General features: G+C 43.6%; 1 protein-coding gene across 1 annotated transcript in view; it reads right to left on the bottom strand.

The window, feature by feature from the left end:
* Positions 1-351: 351 nt before the first annotated feature.
* The window catches only part of CCNQ (cyclin Q), a 34574-nt gene continuing 10473 nt past the window's right edge, over positions 352-24452 (bottom strand). The window contains exons 3-6 of the mRNA XM_077478871.1: positions 21567-21750; positions 18646-18778; positions 11959-12186; positions 352-4460 (exon numbers count right to left, since the gene is read on the bottom strand). Of these exons, the coding sequence (XP_077334997.1) occupies positions 4371-4460; positions 11959-12186; positions 18646-18778; positions 21567-21750 (635 nt within the window). The 3' untranslated portion in view covers positions 352-4370. The remainder of the gene's footprint in view (positions 4461-11958; positions 12187-18645; positions 18779-21566; positions 21751-24452) is intronic.

Consider the following 24452-nt stretch of genomic DNA (forward strand, 5'->3'; position numbering starts at 1 on the left):
TAGTGCAATCACTGAGCAGGAAATGATATCACCTGTGATGTATTTCAGTTATCTTGCAAACCTGGCCTGTTGGTGGGCCCGGAGGACAGGATTGATGGGCACTGCTCCAACAAACCTCTGAGGGCTTCACAGAACAGCTGTATTTATAGTGAGATTAAAATGACACCTCTTGACGCATGGGCCTTTGCAGCGAGAGGCCGAGAGCATGCACCGTACAGTGGCCGGTGGTGACTGCCAATCACAGCGATCACATGACCCGAACGCCCGCCACCTAGCTTTGAGAATCCTTAACAAGGCCGGGAGGGCGGTCTGCAGGAAAGGGGTAAAAAATTCACACCGTGACAACTTAGGCACGTTCACACAAAAGCAACATGGTGTCCACTGCTTTAATGGCACATTTCAAATAAGGACAGGTCATAGTAACAATTTGCAAAAACCCGTACAGCGGTTTAAAATGGACATGGATACAATAACGGACTTTGCAAAGCAGAACAAACTTCACTTTACACTTCAGTTACATACATTGGAAGGATTTCACCAACTTCCTTGTAGATGCTCCCCTACCTCTATATACTGAGCCAGATCATTCCACTCACTTCCTTAAACGGAAGGAAGAAAGAACGCTCAGTGAATTGGGGGGGGGGGGGTCCCACTATATTCTCACGAGTTGTAATAAAAAAAAAAAAAAAATATTATGGGAAGTATCAAGCCAATCAGATGGGCAAACTAAATTTCTGAGCTGGGGGGGGGGGGGGGGGGCAGATATGTTGAGAAGACCCTGACTGAGTTCAAGAAAGAGACCTATGAATATTTGGGGGGGGGGGGGGGCGTAGTCAGTTGTAGAATAAATGGCAATTAAAATCAGCTTTCCAATTCAAAGCTGAACATTCAACATTGACTAAATATCAACGTCATGTGTATTCCTCTTGAATCTCGGCGTGCTTTCTGTATTTCTTTCACATCTGTGCCGTGATCCAGTGTGAGGCTTCCTGTAATAAAGACAGTGCACTGCTGCTCTCTCTCCTTGTGCAGGGGGACTGGTCTAGACTACACCCACCTTGGAGTTATAGAGGAGGTCTAGCACTAGAATTATTGCTCTCGCTCTAACGTTCACTGCGATACCTCACATGTGTGGTGGGAACACCGTCTACATGTGCGACTTACATATGCGTTCGCTTCTGTGTGCAAGTACGGAGGGATGGGGGCTTCCTTTTTTTAACTACCTTTATTCCTATTACAATAGGACAGGTCCTCTTTATGGAGGGATCTCGGGTCAAAAAGACCCCAAAATCTCTCATTTACCTTAACCACATGCCGACCAGCGCACGACGATATATGTCGGCACAATGGCATGGCTGGGTAAATGGGCATACAGGTACGATCCCTTTAAATCGCGGGATTGTGGGCGGGGGCGCGTGTGGCCGCGAGCCCCGTGGACTTTGCCTGCTGGGGGCCCGCGATCATGTTACGGAGCAGCGGAATGAGGAGATGCCTATGTAAACAAGGCATTTCCCCCGTTCTGCCTAGCCACATCACAGGGATCTACTGCTCACTGTCATCGGGAGAAGTGATCTCTGTCACGTCCTGGTGAGCCCACCACCCCCCACCCACCCACCCACAATTAGAATCACTCCCTAGGACACACTTTCCCCCTTGATCGCCTCCTAGTGGTTAACTCTTCCATGCCAGTGTCATTTACACAGTAATCAGTGCATTTTTATAGCACTGATCGTTGTATAAATAACAATGGTCCCAAAATAGTGTCAAAAGTGTCCGATGTGTCTACCATAATGTCGCAGTCACGATAAAAATCACAGATCGCCGCCATTACTAATAATAAAAAAAAAAAAATGAATAATAAAAATGCCATAAATCTATCCCCCATTTTGTAGACGCTATAACTTTTGCACAAACCAATCAATAAACGCTTATTGTGACTTTTTTTTACCAAAAATATGTAGAAGTATACGTATCGGCCTAAACTGAGAAAGAAATTAGTTTTTTTATATATTATTTGGGGATATTTATTATAGCAAAAATGTAAAAAAAAAATATTGCTTTTTTTTTTTTCAAACTTGTCGCTCTTTTTTTGTTTATAGCACAAAAAATAAAAACTGCAGAGGTGATCAAATACCACCAAAAGAAAGCTCTATTTGTGGGGAAAAAAAGAATGGCAATTTTGTTTGGGTAGAACGTCGCATGACCGCGCAATTGTCAGTTAAAGCAAAGCAGTGGCGAATTGCAAAAAGTGCTTTGGACGGGAAGGAGGTAAATCCTTCCGGGGCTTTAGTGGTTAAAAAGCAAAAGATCAAAAATACATATATTTTTTTTTGGATCTCTTGCTTTAATCATTTCCGGACCAGCTCATGCTATACGTCCATACTTTGAAGAGGAATACCGTTGTCGTGGCAGCAGATAGCTGCCATAACCCAGGTATCCTCTTCTTCAGCCGGCGGTCCGCTTTCAGATAAAAGTGGTCTCAGCGGCAGACTCGCCACAACATAATTTTTATGGTGGGCACGCGCTCCATTGGTCTCCACCACTTACAGGAGCCGCTGCTAGTGACATCAAACGTCACTTCCGCCCAATGCTGCCCTCAAAAGGAGAATTTTAAGTTTTTTTTCAAATTATAATTTTTTTTTTTGTGTAAATATGAGATCTGAGGTCTTTTTGACCTCCGATCTCATATTTAGGAGGACCTGTCATGCTTTTTTTTTGTCTACATTTCTTGTAATAGGAATAAAAGTGACCCAAATGTATTTCTTTTTTTAAAAGGACAGTGTCAAAATAAAAGAAAAAAAAAGTGAGAAAAAAAAAAGCCCAAAACAATTAAAGCGCCCCGTTCCACTGAGCTCACGCGCAGAATGAACGCATATGAAATTGGTGTTCAAACCACGATTCCATCAGGTATCGCCGCGATCGTTAGAGCGAGAGCAATAATTCTAGCCCTAGACCTCCCTGTAACTCAAAACTGGTAACCTGTAGAATTTTTGAAACTTTGCCTATGGAGATTTTTAAGGGTAAAAGTTTGTTGCCATTCCACGAGCGGAACCAATTTTGAAGTGTGCAATACTGTGTATCAATTTACTTTCACAATATAAAATAAATAATTGGGCTAACTTTACTATTGTCTTATTTTTATTTCAAAATGTTAAATGATTTTTTCCAAAAAAAGTGTGCTTGTAGGACCACTACGCAAATACGGTGTGACAGAAAGTATTGCAACGACCACCATTTTATTCTCTAGGGTGTTAGAAAAAAAATAATATAAATAATATGTTTGGGGGCCTAAGTAATTTTCTAGCAAAAATTTGTAAACACCAAATCTCAAAACGAGGCTCTGTCCTTAAGTGGTTAAAAAAAATGTTTACTTCCACCCTGGACCAGAAGTGACGTCATGATGTTGCTCCGGTCCTCCAAGGCCATAGAGGTGATCAAAGACTATCTAGTCTTTGTCCGCCTCTGTGACCAGCCAGCCGCACGGTTTTTCAGGTGCGCCTGTAAAAATAGTAAGCCTGAGAAACACCGGCGAGCAGAGGGGGGCTGGAGGGACAGATGCCCCCCCTCCTCACTTCTGAAAGTGTTCCAGCGGCTCATGAAAAAGCCAGCCATCGGCTAAAAAAAAGAAAAAATACCGGGGCTATGGTCGATAGCTCCAGCCATAACCCAGTAAACCAATTCAAAGCCACAACAGTCTGCAGTCTGTAAAGTGGTTAATGAGTAAGCAAAGCAGCATATAACACACAAGTCAAACCTACTGCCTGAGATCATAACTAATGCATTTCACCCATGACGCAATGCATTATAGTTTGTGGCCTGAGGTTGGAGGTCTGTAGTGTAATGAGCAAGCAAAGAAGCTTACAAGGCAAAGTTAACTGTACTTTGAAGACATCATCGGTGTGCAGACCTTCCTTGAGTACAGCGTGGAACAAGAGGGGGTTTCTAGGCTGCGGAAGGCGGGCTGGGCCACAGGACCAAAGAGCACATATGGAGTGTTGGCACGTGCAGAGATCGTCCAACTGTTTACATATAAAGTTTTTGATTCCTGGAAGGCTTGTCCTGTGATCTGCTCTGATGACCCATCTCTAGGCCTCTAGGCTTGACAACCCAATAAATGCTCCAAATGATTCTGAATGTAAAGTCCAAATTTAACAGTGTTCCAGCATAAAACCTCATTCTGAACTTTGTAATCAGGAAAAGTCACAAGGCAATAGTTGAAAAGTTACTTTGGAGGAGTTGGCGTTGTGAAAAGATGGTTTGAGTTATAACTAATGTACCCAAGGCCGGCCATAGCAGGGATTATCTGAAAGAAGCTGCCAATATATCCCTTGTCTCCAGGTAGTTCATTTCAGTCCTTGGTAACATTGTGGTCAAGGTATTTCAGTATCCAGGGTATAAATGTTTATTAGTTCAGATATGATGTCATTGATGGTTGTTCTTGTTATATCCTCACTAAATACCTGTAGTCAAGGGGAAAAAAAGTGTTAGATGCACCAATGTTTTTGAACTTGTCTGGCATATGCAAGTTAAAAAGGCATAGTCCACCTTTTGTAATAAAAAAAAAAAAAAAAAAAGGAATAAATGCAACAATGAAAAAAATAAATAAAATAAAACATAAAAAAAAATAAAAAAATGCACCCACATCTATGAAACAAAATAATAATAATAAAAAATATAAAAAAAAAATATAAGGAAGGCAGCAAAAAACCCAGCAAAGCATGATCTGATTTGCTTACAGGGAAAAAAATCCTTCCTGATCCCCCGAGAGGCAATCGGATTTTCCCTGGATCAACTTTACCTATAAATATATATTCATATCCAGTTATATTATTTACATTCAGGAAAGTATCCAGGTATTTTTTTAAAGCAATCTACTGAGCTGGCCAGAACCACCTATGGAGGGAGTCTATTCCACATGTTCACAGCTCTTACTATGAAAAAACCTTTCCGTATTTGGAGATGAAATCTCCTTGCCTTTAGACCAGGGGTCTCCAAACTATGGCCTTCCAGTTGTTCAGGAACGATAATTCCTGTCATGCCTAGTCATGTCTGTGAACGTCAGTTTTACAATACCTCATGGGACGTTTAGCTCCACAACAGCTGGAGGACCATAGTTTGGAGATCTCTGCTCTAGACATAAAGTGTGCTGCCTTGTCCTCTGTGATGACCTTAACGTGAACAACTCAACAACAAGTTCACTATATGGTCCCCATATATATTTGTACATGTTGATCATATCCACCCTTAATCTCCTCTTCTTAAGAGAGATTAAATTCAGTTTCTCTAATCTTTCCTCATAGCTGAGTTCCCTGCACATTCTCCAGTTCCCCGATATCCTTTTTGAGAACTGGTACCCAAAACTGAACTGCATATTCCAGATGAGATCTTACTAATGATTTGTACAGGGGCAAAATTATCTCTCTTAATACAAGAAAGGACTTTGCTCGCTTTGGAAGCCGCAGCTTGGCATTGCATGCTATTACTGAGCTTATGATCTACAAAAACCCCCAGATCCTTCTCCACTATGGATTTCTCCAGTTGTTCTCCTCTTAATATGTATGATGCATGCATTATCTTAGCCCCCAAGTACATAACTTTACATTTATCAACATTAAACCTCATCTGCCACTTAGTTGCCCAACTGAGCTCATCTTGTAAAAATTGGAGACATCATGTATGGACGTTACTCCACTGCATAGCTTGGTGTCAAGACAGAAATGCTACTTTTAATCCCAGGTCCTATATCATTTATAAAGATATTAAAAAGTAAGGGTCCCAGCACTGAACCTTGGGGTACACCACTGATAACCTTAGACCATTCAGAGTAAGAATCATTAACCACGACTCTCTGAATTGGTCTTTTAGCCAGTTTTCTATCCATTTACAAACTGATATTTCCAAACCTGTAGACTTTACATTACACATGAGTTATGTGTGGGGAACTGTGGGGAACTGTGTCGAACGCTTTTGCAAAATCCTAGTATACCACGTCCACCGCCAACCCTCTGTCCAAGGTTTTACTTACCACCTCATAAAAAGAAATCAGATTTATTTGACAACTTCTGTCTTTCATGAATCCATGCTGTCTGTTGCTTAAAATATTTTTTCCAGCAAGAACTTGTCTATGTGATCTTTTATTAAACTCTCCAGTATCTTCCCAACTATAGCAAGAACTCACCTATGTGATCTTTTATTCAACTCTCCAGTATATTCCCAAACTATAGAAGTTAAACTAACAGATCTATAGTTACTTGGTAAAGACTTTGATCCCTTTTTAAACATGGGCACCACATTGGCCTTATGTCAATCCAGTGGTACCATTCCAGTCATTAAATGAATCCCTAAATATTAGAAAGAATGGCTTTGAAATGACAGAGCTCAATTCTTTTAGGATCCGTGGGGTGGAGGAAAAATATACAATAGTATGATGCTACCCAACATTTTCCAGCTTTTAAATACAGGGAAAGAGCAAGCATGGGGGGCCTGAGGGGATACCCCGGAACTAAGGGAAGTAAGAACAGAATTGAGAAGAAAAAGAAAGGAGGTATGCAGCTTTCTTCCCAAGAGAAACTGTCCATAATAGGGGGAAGGGCAAAAAAATAAAATAAATAACAATAATCAATAAATAAAAATCAAAGGTATCGGAAACATTTCCCAGGCTATCATTCCAGCCCAATCCAGATTCGTTGCAAGGCCAAATGTCCAGAAAATGTAAGGTCCTCCATCTCTTGAATATCATTGACTCTGGCAAATCACTGTCTCAGTGATGGTGGGGATGGACTCTTCCAGGAGCTAGGGATACATGCTTTGGCTGCGTCTAATCAGCTGTAGCAGCATGGACTTCTTGTATCTCTTACAGGACATGGAGCTTAAATGGAGAAGTATTGCCATCAGATTACCTTCTAAGGTATACCCCATAATGTGATGAATGATTTCCAGAACTGGACATTTTGTTTCATTCGTTTATTACTATTCTAATTATTAGGGATAAAATAAAAAACAATTTTGGGGAAAGTGAGGTTCTCTTGAAGGGCTTGTTGACACATGAGGCAGTAAAACGCCACAGTTGAGCCAAAGTTTTATAGCACCCCCCCCCCCCCCCCCCCGAATGCTACCTTGTAACCCTTACAGTACATGGGCAGATCCACTGCAATGGAGGGTTTTTTATCTTTCCCCAGAGATAGTCTTTGCAGTTTGTAAGTTACCTTTTTAGCTGCAGACAGCGGCTGGGGATACACATGCTGCAGCAGCTGGGGAAGAGGGTATACATGCTGCAGCGGCTGGGGGGAGGGTATACATGCTGTAGTGGCTAGAGTGGGGTCCACATGCCTTAGCGACTTGGGGGAGGGTATACATGCTGCAGCAGTTGGGGGGAGGGGTACACATGCCGCAGTGGCTGGGGGGAGGGTATACATGCTGCAGCAGCTGGGGGGGAAGTACACATGTCCCAGTGGCTGGGAGGAGGGTATACATGCCGCGGCAGCTAGGGGGGGCGGGTATACATGGTGCAGATGGGGGAATACACATGCCGCAGCGGCTGGGGGAGGATACAAATACCACAGTAGCTAGGGGGGGTGCACATGCCACAGTAGCTGGGGGGAAGGTATACATGCTGCAGCGGCTGGGGGGGTACACATGTCGCAGTCGCAATGCTTTGCGGCCATGGCAGGAAATACCCCCCTGTTGCTTTTGGTGGTGCTACCACCCACCAATCGCAACCTATTCAAGTGAATAGGGCTGCCCTGCAAGTTACATGCAATCGTTGCAATGCAGCACATTACTGTGGAGTCCAAGGGCTTAAAATAAACAGTGAGGAGGCAATACAGCCCCTCCTCACCGCCTGTTAAGCATTGAACGATTTTCAGAGGAGCGGCAGTACTTGCCACACAAGTGAGCGAGCCCTGAGAAATATAGCGGCATTATTACCTTCCTTCTACCAGCTAATAGGATAATAAAGGAGGAGGAATACGCTAATAAGTCCATCACTCTGCTCTCTCCTCATGCCCGCACATGTACATTCTCCTAGGACTGCACCTTCCTCTTACAGTGGCCACAGGGCTGCTGTGCAGAGGATGACAGGAGACTGGTATTAACAACTTATGCCAGTCATAAAATAATAATAATAATAATAATAATAATAATAATAAATAGACAACTGCACTACGTAGGGTACATATACCTAAAAACTGGCTTTGAAGAGGCGATGAAAGGAAAATGGGTAAAATAAAAAGTGGGGCTGGGATGGGGGATTGAATGGTTTTAGAACAGCTGAATTTGCCTACTTAGGAGTGCGCTTTCCTGGAATAAAAAGAAGAATCTCACTGTTAGTTTATATAGAACATCCCAGAATAGCTCTTGAAAAGTTGCCATGGCACAGTAACCGAGCTGGTATTTAAACTGAAATTTGCATAATATTTGCAGTCAGCTTAAAGCCCAACTCCAGGAAACTCGAACACCATCCTCTGTAGTGGGGGCTGTGCCTGCACTGCATGGGGTTAACTACTCGTTTAGGTGGATGGGCCTAGAAAAGAAAAGATTTATTTAGCCAATCCCCCCCCCCCCACCCCCTGCTGGTAGACTGGTCCCTATAGAGCAGTGATGATGAACCTTGGTAACCCAGATGTTTTGGAAATACATTTCCCATGATGCTCATGCGCTCTGCAGTGTAGTTGAGCATCATGGGAAATGTAGTTCCAAACATCTGGGGTGCCAAGGTTCGCCATCACTGGGTGTCTTCTCTCTGGATTGAAAGAGTGAAAGCATTTTACTTAACCAATCCTCTGCTCCCCCCAGCGGGAGGCGGCTCTTTACCCCTCTCACCCCATAGCGGGCAGCACTCCTCCATGCTATGGCAATGGACTGTTTCTGCATTGCACTGCTATGGTCCCTGCGTTGGTCTGGGTGATGTCAGAGGGATGTTACTGCCTTCGTAGCTGCCTGTCCCGTGTGTGCTCAGAGTAAGACTCCACGACACCTTCCAGTGGGCCTCCTACAACCCATACCAAATGGAGAGAGGCCCTGGACTCACCTGGATTTCATTGTGGAGTTGCCCAACTCCCAAGGCAACACTGTTATCTTTATGGTGGTTGACCGGTTCTCAAAGATGTGTCATTGTATTGCACTTAAGAAGTTGCCTACCTCTAAGGAACTGGCTTCCATTTTTGCTCGGGAGATCTTTCGCTTACATGGGCTACCCAAAGTGATTGTCTCGGACAGGGCAGTCAGTTTGTCTCCCGGTTCTGGCAGTCTAATGGGGCTGCAGAGCGAGCCAATCAGTCCTTGGAGCAATTCCTACATGGCTATATTTCTGACCACCATAACAACTGGTCAGACCTATTACCATGGGCAGAGTTTGCTCACAACAGTGCCTTGAATGCTGCCTCCTGATTGTCTCCATTTATGGCGAAATATGGTTTCCAACCTTCCATGTTGCCTGTCTTGTTTGTTCCACAGAGTATTCCTGCATTAGAGGAGCATCTCCGTGGTCTTCGTTCCACTTGGGTACAAGTCCAGGAGGCTTTGCATCACGCTAATGATAGGTACAGACTCAATGCTGACCGCAGACGCCTGCGCCTTCCTACCAGGTTGGGGACAGGGTCTGGCTGTAATCTCGCAACCTCCGATTTCGTGTTCCCTCACTGAAGTTTGCACCTCGGTTTATTGGGCCTTTCCGTATCATTCGCAGGATTAACCCAGTGGCTTACGCGTTGGACCTTCCTCCTAGTATGCGCATCTCAAATGTGTTTCTTGTCTCCTTATTGAAACTGTTGGTCTGTAACCGATTTACCACCTCGGTGCCACGCCCTCACCCTATTCAGGTTGAAAACCATTAAGAGTATGAGGTACACTCCATAGTTGACTCCTGTAGGTTCCGTGGGCGCATACAGTACCTGGTGCATTGGAAGGGGTACGGTACGGAGGAACGCTCCTGGGTTTCATCCTCGGATGTACATGCTCCTGTCCTCCTCCGCAAGTTCCATAGACGGTTTCCCCTCAAGCCTAGTGGCCCTCCGAGGGAGAGGGGTCATTGAGGAGGGGGTACTGTCAGGGCTGGCTTAGCCCTTCCTTCTCTGGGCTGGCTGCTCAGCTGTCGGCTAATTGCCAGCTCTCATTTCTCTCCACAGTTACCAGCTGTTCCTGATCATGCTTGTCTGACCTGCCTACTTAAAGCTGTCCAGCTCACTTCACCTCTGCCTTCGCCTTGGTCACATCACAAGAAACAATCTCCTGCAGTTCTGTTTAAAGACTGGCTGCTTGCTGACATCCCTTCTGGCTCCTTATCCTGCTTGATGTTACTCTACTTGGATCCCTGACTTCTGGCCTGGCTGATTACCCGATCTGGTTATTGAACTCTGGCCTGGCTGACTACTTGATCCAGTTACTGAACTCTGGCTATGCTTTGACTATGCTTTTTCTATTTACCTTTTTATTTAATAAACAAGTGTGATTTAATTGTACTTCTGTCTCGGTCTGATTCATGGTTACTGACAAGTTGTCATTTCAATCATCAGCTGAAGTGTTGGTCAGTTGTCAGGTCTGGGCTCAACCCTTCCTTCTCTGAGCTGGCCGCTCAGCTGTCGGCTAATTGCCAGCTCCTATCTCTCCACAGTTACTCAGCTGTTGATGATATCCTGCTCATCAGTCCTGCCTACTTAGTCAAGAGGATCTCTGCCTTAGTCTCTGTGATGTTGACCAAGGCGATCTCCTGCGATCCTGTTAAAGACTGGCTTTGCTGACATCCCTTCTGGCTCCAGATCCTGCTTGCTGTTCCACTACATTGATCTCCGACTTCTGGCTTGGCTGACTATCCGTTCCGGTTACTGAACTTTGGCTATGTTTTGACTACATTTGTTCTATTTACTTTTATTTTTAAACAAGTGTGATTTAACTGTACTTCTGTCTCAGCCTGATTTCATGGTTTCTGACATCAATGTATTCCGAGAGCAGAGGAATCCCCGCTGTCAGAATACAAGGGGGTGCTGATAAGTATTGCGCCTTACCCAGAAAAAATTTGAGGGAGAAAGCTGTAAAATTGCAGGGTGTATTGGCAAATTTGTCTATATTCAATGGTGCAAAAATCAACTACCTATAATTTTAACTTATCATTTTCATGTCCAAAATGAACATGGCAGCACCTCCAGAAAAAGTCAATGTGGCAGAGCCTAGGGCCATAATCAATTTCCTGTTACTCCAAGGGAAAGGTGCAAAGAAGGTCCATGATGAAATGTCACAAACGTTGGGTGACGGTGGCCCTTCATATGCAACAGTTATAAGGTTGGGTTGTCCATTTTAAAACTGGCCAATTTCGGTGTTGAAAGTGAGAAACCCAGTGGAAGGCCTGTTTCTGTCTCAAAAGTCGAAGGTTTTGGGATCCGCTTTGCCCCAAGCTTTCTCATTTACAAGTTGTTGTGGATAATGGGACCAACTCTCTCACGTGATTATTCCCCAATATGTAGCAATACTTTTGGGTTGATATTAGGCTCCATGAACATGTCATTGATGGCTTTCACATTTGCAGGAACAGAGAAAGAAAAAGGCCTTCCACTGGGTTTCTCACGTTCAACACCGAAATGGGCGGTTTTACAACAACATTCAACTGTTGAATATGAAGGGCCAATATCACCCAACTGTGTGGCTTGGGTGACAGGCAGAGGGATTCCAGGAAGTAAATGCTTCATGAATCATCTGCCCTTAATCAAGATGGCCACGGCCGAGAAATGTAATGGGGTTGTTTCTCAACAAAATAAAGCATGAAGACATGGATGGATGGGGGAGTTTGCTTTGAATGTTAAAAATGAATTAGCGTTTATGGTGCTCAGATGCAGTGCAGATCCGCTTTAACATTTCTTCCTTCTCATTCAACAAGTGTGTCTGCCTACCATACCAATACACTGTGACACTGCACCAGTAAACAGCAACCTGCAATTATAAAAGTGACCAGTCGGCACAGGTACCTACCTTCCACCATTGGTTCTCTGCACTGTCGTTCCCTTGGACTTCCACTCCGTAGCACTGCAGAGCGAAGTATATTACCGCTACAGCGATATGCTGGGCCTCGTAGCGCAGACAAATGTCTCCATGGTAGCTGTCTCTGAGAAGAGACCAGGAAGCTGTAGCAATGGGGTTGCGCTCCCAGCTGTGCCGATTCATCCAGTTCTTTACCGAAACCAGGTAATGCAGCAGATACTGAAAGTGAAATGATATGACATTAGTAACTCTCCACATTAAACGCTTCAGTTTTAACCACATGAGCTCCGGAAAGGTTTTACCCCCTTCCGAGACAGGATTATATCCAGGCCCAGATCTGGGGAAGGGTACAGAAAAACATCTGCAGCATTGAAGGTCCCAATGAGCACAGTGGCCTCCATCATCTGTAAATGGAAGAAGTTTGGAACCACCAGGACTCTTCCTAGAGGGGGCCGACCGCCCAAACTGAACGATCGGGGGAGAAGGGCCTTAGTCGGGAAAGTGACCAAGAACCCGATGGTCACTCTAACAGAGTTCCAGTGTTTCTCTGTGGAAGGAGGAGAACCTTCCAGAAAAACAACCATCTCTGCAGCACTCCACCAATCAGGCCTGTATGGTTGAGTGGCCAGACAGAAGTCACTCCTTAGTAAAAGACATGACAGCCTCGCCTGGAGTTTACCAAAAGACACCTGAAGGACTATAAGACCATGAGAAACAAAATTCTCTGATCAAAAAGTGTCAGTTAGTGTCAGAATGTCTGCCGCATTATCACAGCCCCGCTATATGTCAAATGATCGCTGCCATTACTAGTAAAAAAAAATAAAAAAATATCCCACATAGTTTGTAGACACTAGAACTTTTGCGCAAACGAATCAATATATGCTTATTTGAATTTTTTTTTACCAAAAATATGTAGCAGAATATATATATTGGTCTAAATTTATAAAAAATAAAATAAAAAAATTGATTTTTTTCAATCTTTTTTTTTTATTGGATGTGTAGAAAGTACAAAATATTTTTTTTCTTAAAACTATCGGTCTTTTTTTTGTTTATATGCAGAGGTGATCAAATGCCAAAAGAAAGCTCTATATGTGGGGGAAAAAAAAAGGACCCAATTTTATTTGGGTACAGCGCCGCATGACCGCTCAATTGTCAGTTAACCACTTCCAGACCGCCGCACGCCAATGTACATCCCTACTTGGGGACAGATATCATTATGGCAGCAGCTAGCTGCCATAACCCCGGTATCCCCGTGTTCGACCAGCAGTCCGGTACAAGATAATAGTGGTCTCTGCGGCGGATTCGCCACGAGATCACTTTTTAATCGGTGGTGGGAGAGGGTCCCTCCCCCTCCTCCCGATGCAATCCGGTGTACTCCGCCGCTTACCGGAACTGACGACAGCAGCAGAGGCGGTCGCGTCTGTTCCCTGGGCTAACATGGAGACGAGTGAGGGGAAGATGGCCCCCACCCGTCTCCATGAGACTGCAGGGCGGAAGCAACGTCAAAACGTCACTTCCGCCCATAGCTCTTAACCACTTGAGGACCGCCGTATTGCCATTGTACGTCAGCACAATGGCACAGGCAGGCATAATCACGTACATCCACGTGATTGCCTTCCAGCGGGTGGGGGGTCCGATCGGACCCCCTCCCGCTGGTTACGGCGGTCCGATTCGGTCCAGGAGCGCTCCGTGATGAGGGGATGGCCGTTGGTTTTCGGCCACCCCCTCTGGATCGCTCCTGGCCAATGAGAAGCTTCCTCCCCTGTGTATTGTTTACACAGGAAGGAGGAAGTGATGTCATTCTCCTCGGGGCGGTCTTTTTGACCGGACTACGAGGAGAACAGTAAAAGTAAGTGTGCACCAACACTACACTGACATGTAGGTACACACAGGCACACAAACCCCCCCCGATCCCCCCCCCCGATCGCCCCCCGATCCCTCCCCCCCCAGTCACAGTGTCACTGATTGCATTGATCATTTCTTTACTGATCAATGCATTCAGTGTCAGTTGTGACAGTAAAAACTGTCAGGACAGTTAGTGTTAGGTCCAGGGTAGCCCCCTATCACCCCCCAATAAAGATTTAACCCCCTGATTGCCCCTAGAGTTAACCCTTTCACCCCCTTTTGCCAGTGTCACTAAGCGATCATTTTTCTGATCGCTGCATGTGTCGCTAGGTAGCTAGTTATTTTTTTAGGTTCACCGCCAGGTTTTTATAGCGCTAGGTACCCCGATATACTACCCAATAATGTTTTTAACCCCCTGATTGCCGCTAGTTAACCCTTTCACCCCCTTTTGCCAGTGTCACTAAGCGATCGTTTTTCTGATCGCTGCATTAGTGTCGCTACAGTCGCTAGGTAGCTAGTTATTTTTTTAGGTTCACCGCCAGGTTTTTATAGCGCTAGGTACCCCGATATACTACCCAATAATGTTTTTAACCCCCTGATTGCCGCTAGTTAACCCTTTCACCCCCTTTTGCCAGTGTCACTAAGCGATCATTTTTCTGATCGCTGCATGTGTCGCTAGGTAGCTAGTTATTTTTTTAGGTTCACCGCCAGGTTTTTATAGCGCTAGGTACCCCGATATTATACTACCCAATAATGGTTTTAACCCCCTGATTGCTGCTAGTTAACCCTTTCACCCCCTTTCACCAGCGATCACAGTATAAGTGTCACTGGTGACGCTGGTTAGCCAGTTAGTTATTTAGGTTCCCCGTCAGGTTTTTATATAGCGCCAGGGACCCCCATATACTACCTAATAAAAATTTGAACCCCCTGATTGCCCCTAGTTAACCCTTTCACCACTGATCACCGTATAAGTGTTACGGGTGACTCTGGTTAGTTTGTTTTTTATAGCATTTTATATTCAAATCCGGAAGGCAGTGCTTGGTTTTCGGGGTCCCGTACGTGGCTAGGCTCCCAAAAAGTCCCCCACATGTGGTATCCCCGTACTCGGGAGAAGCAGCAGAATTTATTTTGGGGTGTAATTTGACTTCTGCACATAGCATGTGTGAGCAATATATCATTTAGTGACAACTTTGTGCAAAAAAAAAAAAAAAGTTTGTAATATTCCCGCAACTTTTGGCAAAATATAAAATATTCCATGGACTCAACATGCCTCTCAGTAAATAGCTTGGGGTGTCTACTTTCCAAAATGGGGTCATTTGGGGGGGTTTTGTGCTATTTTGGCATTTTATGGCCTTCGAAACTGTGATAGGTAGTGAGGAGTTAAATCAAAAATTTGCACCCTTAGAAATCCTGAAGGTGGTGATTGGTTTTTGGGGTGCCGTGCGCGACTAGACTCCCAAAAAGTCCCACACATGTGGTATCCCCGTACTCGGGAGAAGCAGCAGAATGTATTTTGGGGTGTCATTTCACATATGCCCATAGCATGTGTGAGCAATATATCATTTAGTGACAACTTTTTGTAAAAAAAAATTTTTTTTTTTTTTTTTGTCATTATTCAATCCCTTAGGACAAAAAAAATAAATATTCAATGGGCTCAACATACCCATCAGCAATTTCCTTGGGGTGTCTACTTTCCAAAATGGGGTCATTTGGGGGGGATTTGTACTGCCCTGCCATTTTAGCACCTCAAGAAATGAGATCGGCAGTCATAAATTAAAAGCTGTGTAAATTCCAGAAAATGTACTCTAGTTTGTAGACGCTATAACTTTTGCGCAAACCAAAAAATATACGCTTATTGACATTTTTTTTACTAAAGACATGTGGCTAAATAAATTTTGCCCTCAATGTATGACTAAAATTTAGTTTATTCGATTTTTCTTATAACAAAAAGAAGAAAATATCTTTTTTTTTCAAAATTTTCGCTCTTTTTCCATTTATATCGCAAAAAAAAAAAATCGCAGAGGCAATCAAATACCATCAAAAGAAAGCTCTATTTGTGGGAAGAAAAGGACGCAAATTTCGTTTGGGTGCAATATTGCATGACCGCGCAATTACCAGTTAAAGCAGCGCAGTGCGAAATTGCAAAAAGACCTCTGGTCCTTAAGGTGTTTATTGGTCCGGAGCTGAAGTGGTTAAAGGGCCATTTTATTTTTTTAAATGACAACTTTTTTTATTTATTGCATTTTAGTGGAAATATGAGATCTGAGGTCTTTTTGACCCCAGATCTCATATTTAAGAGGTCCTGTCATGTTTTCTATTACAAGGGATGTTTACATTCCTTGTAATAGGAATAAAAAAAAGTGAAAACAAAAAAACAAACAAACACATTTTAAAAATAGAAAGTAAAAGAAAAAAAAATATATCAATTTTTAAACGTGCCCCGTCCCGCCGAGCTCGCGTTCAGAAGCGAACGCATATGAAAACGGTGTTTAAACCACACATGTGAGGTATTGCCGCGATCGGTAGATCGAGAGCAATAATAGCCCTAGACCTCCTCTGTAATGCAAAACATGCAACCTGTAGAATTTTTTAAATGTTGCCTAAGGAGATTTTTTAAGGGTAAAATTGCACCCGCCATTCCACGAGCAGACGCAATTTTGAAGCATGACATGTTGGATATCAAATTTACTCGGCATAACATTATCTTTCACAATATATAAAAAAAAAAATAAAAAAAAAATTGGGCTAACTTTACTGTTGACTTATTTTTAAATTAAAAAGTGTACTTTTTCCCGGGGAATGCCCCAAGGCTATGTTCTGTACTTTTCTCTTTTAAAACAAATAAAAAGAATTAAAAAAAAAAAGTGTACTTTTTCAAAAAAAGGTGCGCTTATAAGACCGCTGCGCAAATCCGATGTGACAAAAAGTATTGCAACGACCGCCATTTTATTCTTTATGGTGTTAGAAAAAAAAAAAAAGGTATAATGTTTGTGGGTTCTAAGTAATTTTCTAGCAAAAAAAAAAACTTGTAAACACCACATCTAAAAAAAGAGGCTCGGTCTTAACCACTTCAGCCCCGGAAGAATTTAACCCCTTCCTGACCAGAGCACTTTTTGCGATTCGGCACTGTGTCGCTTTAACTGAAAATTGCGCAGCCTTGCGACATGGCTCCCAAACAAAATTGACGCCCTTTTTTCCCCCACAAAAAAATTATTTTGGTGGCATTTGATCACCTCTGTGGTTTTTATTTTTTGCGCTATAAACAAAAAAAAGCAACAATTTTGAAAAAAAAACGCATTATTTTTTACATTTTGCTATAATTATCCCCCCAAAAATATATTAAAAAAAAACTAAAAAATTTTTCCCTCAGTTTAGGCCGATACGTATTCTTCTACATATTTTTGGTAAAAAAAAAAATAATCGCAATAAGCGTTTATTGATTGGTTTGTGCAAAAGTTATAGCGTCTACAAAATAGGGGATAGTTTTATGCCATTTTTATTCATTTTATTAATTCTTTGTTCTTTAACTAGCAATGGCAGCAATCAATGATTTTTATCCTGACTGCGACATTATGGCGGACACGTCGGACATTTTTGACCCATTTTTGGGACCATTGTCATTTATACAGCAATCAGTGCTACACAAATGCACTGATTCCTGTGTAAATGACACTGGCAGTGAAGGGGTTAACCACCAGGTGGGTAGTGTAATGCGGTCAGACTTTCTGATGGAAAATGTGCGGTCGGATAGTTTTGTCGGAAAACCCGATCTTGCCTGGGCTCCATCTGACTTTTTACGCCAGAATTTCCAACACACAAAGTTTGAGAGCTGGAGCTAACAAAATTACGACAACAAAATCAGATCGTTTAAATTCCGATCATGTATAGACAATTCCGACGGACAAAGTGCCACGCATGCTCAGAATAAATTACGAGACGAAAGCTATTGGCTACTGCCCCCTTTATAGTCCTGTTGTACGCGGTTTACGCCACCTCGTTCTGAACGATCGGATTTTCCGACAACTTTGTGCGACAGTGTGTATGCGAGACAAGTTTGGGCCAAAATCCGTTGGAAAAAATCCAACGGATTTTGTCTTCGGAATGTCCGACCATGTGTACAGGGCATTAGGGTTAAGTATGTCCTGGCCAGTGTTTCTAACTGTGGGGGGGGGGGGGGGGGCATGGCTACATGTGACACATCACTGATCATAGCTCCCGTTCACAGGGAGCAGAGATCAGTGTCCTGTCACTGGGCAGGACGGGGAGATGCTTGTTTACATTAGCATCTCCTCGTTCTTCCTCTCCGTGAGATGATTGCGGGTATCCCCCGCGGCATGAGTCCGTGGGACCCGACTCATGAAGCTTGCTGCTGGTGGCGCGCGCCCGCCTCTTAAAGGGCAGCGTACAGGTACGTTAGTTTGCCTGTATGAGCCCTTCTGCCGACGTATAGGAGCATGAGGTGGTCGGCAAGCGGTTAAAGTAACGCGCGCCATAGTGCAAAAAATGGCCTGGCCATGAAGGGGGAGGGGGGGTAAATCTTCCGGAGGTCCAGTGGTTAAATACACAATTAAGCTCTACTTTTTTTTTTGCCATCCACATTTCGGTACACATTGTCTATTCTATTATACAGACAGAAAAGACTGACAATGTACGCCGGGTCTCATGCTGAGAGTGAAGCACGACAGAGATAAACTTCACTCCATGGGTATCCTTGGAACATTCTGTACTCATTTCCCTAATGACGGGTAGTCATAGTGTTATCATTACGTGAGTCCTGCCAAGTCATGCTTCCATTATGCCGCTGCACATAACATGCTGTGTTCAATCACTCACTTTGTGCGGATGGTTAAAGGAGACCCGAAAATGTAGCAGCCTCAGCACCAGCAATTCACACTGCACAATGCTGTCCCGGAGCTCCCAGAACTTGGAGTCCACTTCTAGCGGATCACTCCCCGGATTCAGATACCTGCTCAAGACACATGCGGGAAAAAAAAAGGACCATCAAACTCACCTCAAACTCACTGCTCTACAATTTTACAAAATTTTCATAGATTTACAGTGGGGTTTAGAAAAGAATTACTCCTCCCCCCCCCTTAAAATAATCAAATTGTGTTGCTTTGCAGCCTGAATCGAAGACAGGAACTTTTTTTATCCAGCTGTATTTACTAGAGCAACTTAACACCGACATGTCAAAAAAAAAAAAAAAAAAATACAAATATAATTCAAAAACAGAATCACAGAGTTGGAAAAAGGATCACCCCCCTTATGTCAGTGTTTCATTCCAACCTTTAGCTTTAATTAGTAGAGTCAAATCTCAAATTTTTGATTTCATTCAAACCTTTAGCTTTAGTTAGTAGAGTCAAAACCTTTAGTTGAGTTAAATCTCAAATCTTTTGAATCAACAAGTTTTATTTCGTTTTCAGTGCATACATGTTACAGTGTACATTTCCAGGTATGGTACATATTATACAAGGCTTCAAACAACAGTCGTGTCTCCATCTGAAATATTTGTTATCACAAGTCCTATGCATGAAATAAAGTAAAGAGGTACCTCGTGTCCATGTTTTGTGGTTTGCTATATTACCCATGGGCTTGGTGATCCACATGCTGTTGACTTTCCCATGCGTGGTGTGAGAGTTAGCCCTTGTACACACGGTCGGACATTCCGATGGACAATGTCCGATAGGACCGTGTTGTCGGATAATCCGACATTGTGTGGGCTCCATCTTTGGCTCCCTGACATTTTGGCTTGACTGACTATCCGTTCCGGTTCCTGAACTCTGGCTATGTTTTGACTATGCTTACCTTTTTTATTATTAAAAAAGTGAGATTTAACTGTACTTCTGTCTCAGTCTGATTCATGGTTTCTGACAGTTGGAAGGTAAACCTTCTTCCCATTGACAACTTTCTGGCAGCAGATTTTTCTAAAGAATTTGAAGGTATTTTGCCCCATCCATTTTTCTTCTATCCTGACAAGTGCTCCAGTCTCTGTTGCTGAGAATCACCACCATAACAGGATATTACCACCCCCATGCTTTACTGTAAGAATGGTGTTCTGCCAGACATATCGCTTGCAGGTTTAGGAGATATTTCCAGTACCTACAGGTAAGCCTTATTATAGGCTTACCTGTTGGTACAAGTGGTGTAACTAGGTTTACAACCACTTATTTGACTGTGTTTCAGCCTACATATGAAATTGATGATCATTAGCACATGCTTGGGATAATTGGTTAATCAGACACCTGACTCCAAGGCTGGGTTCACACCGCAGCACGCTCCGGCTCACAGCGGGGGTCAAGTGCGTCTCCATTCATCGCTTTAGGTCTGATTTTTGCCCAAATTTTGACCTAAAATTACCAGAAAACACACAGGAGTCCTGTGCGATTCACGCCGGAGCCGCTCTGGAGATGTATGAACCGGCTCCATAGAGAGCCGGTCACAATCTCCTGCTATTCAAATTGGATGCGGGGAAGCCCACATCCAATTTGCAACAGTGTGAACCTGGCCTTATCCTACAAAATCCCTGACTTGTGTGCAAGTGTCAGGGCTGGGCTCAGCTGTTGGCTGATTGCCAGCTCCTATCTCTCCACAGTGACTCAGCTGTTGTTGATATCCTGCTCCTCAGTCCTGCCTACTTAAGCCGCCCATCCCAGAGGATCTCTGCCTTTGCCTTGGTCAACATCACAGAGACCATTTCCTGCATTCCTGTTAAATAAAGACTTGCTTTGTTAACATCCCTTCTGGCTCCAGGTCCTGCCTGGTGTTCCACTACATTGATCCCTGACTTCTGGCTTGGCTGACTATTCATTCTGGTTCTGAACTCTGGCTATGTTTTGACTACATTTGTTCTATTTACTTTTATTATTAAACAAGAGTGATTTAAAATGTACTTCTGTCTCTACCTTATTTCATGGTTTCTGACAGCAAGTGTACAAAGTGTGTAAGAATTTATGCAGGTTTGAAGCCAAAGGGGGTTCACACCAAATATTGATTTGATTTAGATTTTTTTTCTCTTCATTCGCTTTATATTTTAATTGTTTTGTTTTTATCAATTTTACAAAATGCAGATTTATGAAAGCCATCTTACGTTACAGCATTTCTTCACACTTGTCTAACGCCCCATACACATGGTCGGACATTCTGACCACAAAATCTGTCGGATTTTTTCCTATGGATTTTGGCCGAAACTTGTGTTGCATGCACACGGTCGCACAAAGTTGTCGGAAAATCCGATCGTTCTGACCGAGGTGACGTAAAACACGTATGTCGGGACTATAAACGGGCCTGTAGCCAATAGCTTCCGTCTCTTAGTTTACTCTGAGCATGCGTGGCACTTTGTCCCTCGGAAACGTCTACACACAATCGATCGGAATTTATGCGATCGGATTTTGTTGTCGGAAAATTTTAGATATTGCTCTCAAACTTTGTGCGTAGGAAAATCTGATGGAAAAAGTCCGATGGAGCCCACGCGCGGTCGGATTTTCTGGACAACATGATCTGATCGCAAATTTTCCGTTGGAAAGTCGGACCGTGTGTACGGGGCATAGGAATTTTGCACAGTAGTGTGCTTTACTGTCTCCCTGCCTGAAACAAAAACAATGCAAGAATAGGAATAAAGCCAAGTGTCGGCCCCGCTCACACTATCCCAATTAAAGAATAGGACCACGGCCCATGCCCTCACCCACTCAGTCCATTGGCATCAAACATGTGAATATGCATAAAGAAGCAACATGCCACGCAAAAGTAGTTCTCACCTATGACAAACATTGATGATGTCTCGCGTTCGAAGGTGCTGCTCCTCTACCTTTCCAGCCAGGTAAATGGCGGACATTGCCACAAGGTACGGGTCATACTCATCAAGCGTGCTCTCATGGAAAAACTTGTGATAGATTGTACAAGCTGTAGCTATTGGGATGGACTGCATTCCCAACTTAACACCTACGAAACAGATAATTAGTTCTGTTATATCCGTGATTTGTACAGAATCAGATATCCTAATGGGTCAGGCCTAGATCTACTTCACATGGGCTTCAGCTTGTATAAGAAGTGTGAACAGCAAGCTTTGACAAAGCATCTGCAGTGCTTTTAGCAGGCTTTGTTGAAGCTTTTAACCACTTCAATACTGTGCACTCTCCCCCTTCCTGCCCAGGCCAATTTTCAGCTTTCAGCGCTGTCGCTGTTTAAATGACAATTTTGAGGTCATGCTACACTGTATACAAACAGGATTTTTAATCATTTTGTTCCCACAAATAGAGATTTCTTTTGGTGGCGTTTGAGCACCTCTGCAGTTTTTATTTTTTGCTAAAGAAATAAAAAAAGACAGATTTTGTTATAAAATTTTGTAAATAAGTATGTTTTCTCCTTCACTGATGGGCATTGATGAGGTTGCACTGAAGGGCACTTATAAGGTGGCACCAATGAGGTGGCACTGATAGGCGCTGATGATGGGCACTAATATGCACAGTCCTTCACTGAAGGTGGGGACAGGCCTAGCTGTTCATTCTCAGGAGAGCCACTGGCTGAACCCGGAAGAGGCGACAGCTTCCTGATGATATCATTCAAACAGAATCGGGGGGGGGGGGGCGGGGGAGAACAATGCTGAATGCTGGGTCTGCTTGGCGGCACCCACTGTGCAGCACCCGCAACCAGATAAGCAGGGGTTAACCATTTGCTTACTGGGCACTTATACCCCCCCTTTCTGCCTAGGCCAATTTTCAGCGCTGTCACACTTTGAAGGACAATTGCGTGCAGTACCCACATGCCATTTTTATTTTATTTTTTTGAGACAGATAAAGATTTTTTTTTTTTTTAGTTTGTTATAAAATTTAGCAAATAAGTCATTTTTTTGCTTTACTGATGTGCACTTATATGCGGCACTGATGAGGAGACACTGATAATATGTGTAAATGTCCCATTACTGGCTCTCCTCTCCTGACGCATGAGAAAATAAGAGCTGATAACTAGCAACTCTGTTTACATTGTGCTCAGCTGTGATTGGTCACAGCTGATCACATAGTAAAGGGTTGCTGTGATTGGCCCTTTAGCACGATCTGTGATCCCCAGGGGATGCACAAGGTTGACGTGGTTCCAGGACATCAATGGACGCCCTCCCAGAAAACAACATGCTGTAGTCATCTTTCGGCTATAGCACGGCCGGGAAGGGGTAAAAATAAAATTGGAGGAGGAAGATCTGCTTTAAGAGCAATGATGAGCCCATAGTCCTGCATTGGATATTAGGATGCCGAGGGACAGTGCACTGCCGGAGAGGTTATCAACTTGACAACATGAGATGCATTGGGTGCAAAAAAATAAATAAATAGCATAGATAGATAGGGATAAGTGTTTCTGTAAGACAGAGGAGCCACTTTGTCAATCTTATACCTAAAGGGGGTTGTGTTGAGTCTTTTGTAGAGTTCCTTTGATGTGGAGATGTGCAAATCATAGTGGCACCTGCAATTTCTGCCTCTGGTTAGCCCATGTTCCAAAGTCTTGAATTTTCCTTCGATCTCTTGTTCTGCAATTTAAAATTCCCCCTATGCACTATGACACATAAGTCATTTAAGTTGTGGTCGCTTCCTGCAGAAGGGAGCAGCTAGGAGAACAAATGTTCCACGTAAGAAGCTAAGACTATATGTGCTGGCCTGCAGTACCGTTTAGTCACCTGAAGATGTCGCTGTCACTCTTCTCAGATTGAGACAAAGCACAGAACACGAATATTATACCCTGAGCCCCTACAAAGCCAGAGGATGCATCAAACCAATGAAGGGTTCAAACTAAGCAAGACGAATAGGATTATCACTGCTCAGCTTGAATCTTCATAATCCAGGTGACAAATTGAAGCCTGTAGTTAGAGCATAGCAGGCAATCGGAGAAATGATGGATAAGTTCAGTGCTGGCGGCACAGCAATAAATCAGGTGTTCAGAATGACACCCCGGAGTTGGCGATAAACTTAATAGAACGCTTGCGAAACTCTTTTTGTTTACTAAAGTCAAAGAAAGCCTTAGAGGGTAGAAACACGGGAGAGGCCATTGCTAGATTGGTTGGAAATTATCATCCTGGATGGTAATGCCTTTACTAGACAACTGCAGACTTAGCACAAGCAGGTGGTCTGCGAAATCTGAACTCTCGTTTTTGCATGTTTTCTCCAGGACAGTAAGTTTGATGGTGAAGCCAGGACCAGGTTAATGGTTCTCCTGTCTCCTTCCAAGTCCATCCATATCAGTCAACCAGAACAATCCCCCTCCAGATCCATCCATACATACCTGTCAACTAAGACAGCCTCCCTTCATAAATACCCATCACCCAGGACAGTCTCCCTCCATACATACGTGTCACCCATGACAGTCTCCCTCCAGGTCCATCTATACATACCCATCTCCCAGGACAGTCTCCCCTTAAGCACCCAAAGTAGTGTCCTTTCAGGTCCATCCATACTCATCACCCAGAATAGTGTACCTTCAGGGCCATCCATACCTACCACTGGAAACATCCAGGTCCATCCATACCCACCACCGAGAACATCCAGGTCCATCCATACCCACCACCGAGAACATCCAGGTCCATCCATACATACCACCGGGAACATCCAGGTCAGTCCATACCTACCACCGAGAACATCCAGGTCCGTCCATACCTACCA

The sequence above is a fragment of the Lithobates pipiens genome, unplaced genomic scaffold, assembly GCF_037356315.1.
Source record: "Lithobates pipiens isolate NorthernLeopardFrog02 unplaced genomic scaffold, aLitPip1_a1.2 Scaffold_1, whole genome shotgun sequence".
NCBI classification, from domain to species: Eukaryota; Metazoa; Chordata; class Amphibia; order Anura; family Ranidae; genus Lithobates; species Lithobates pipiens.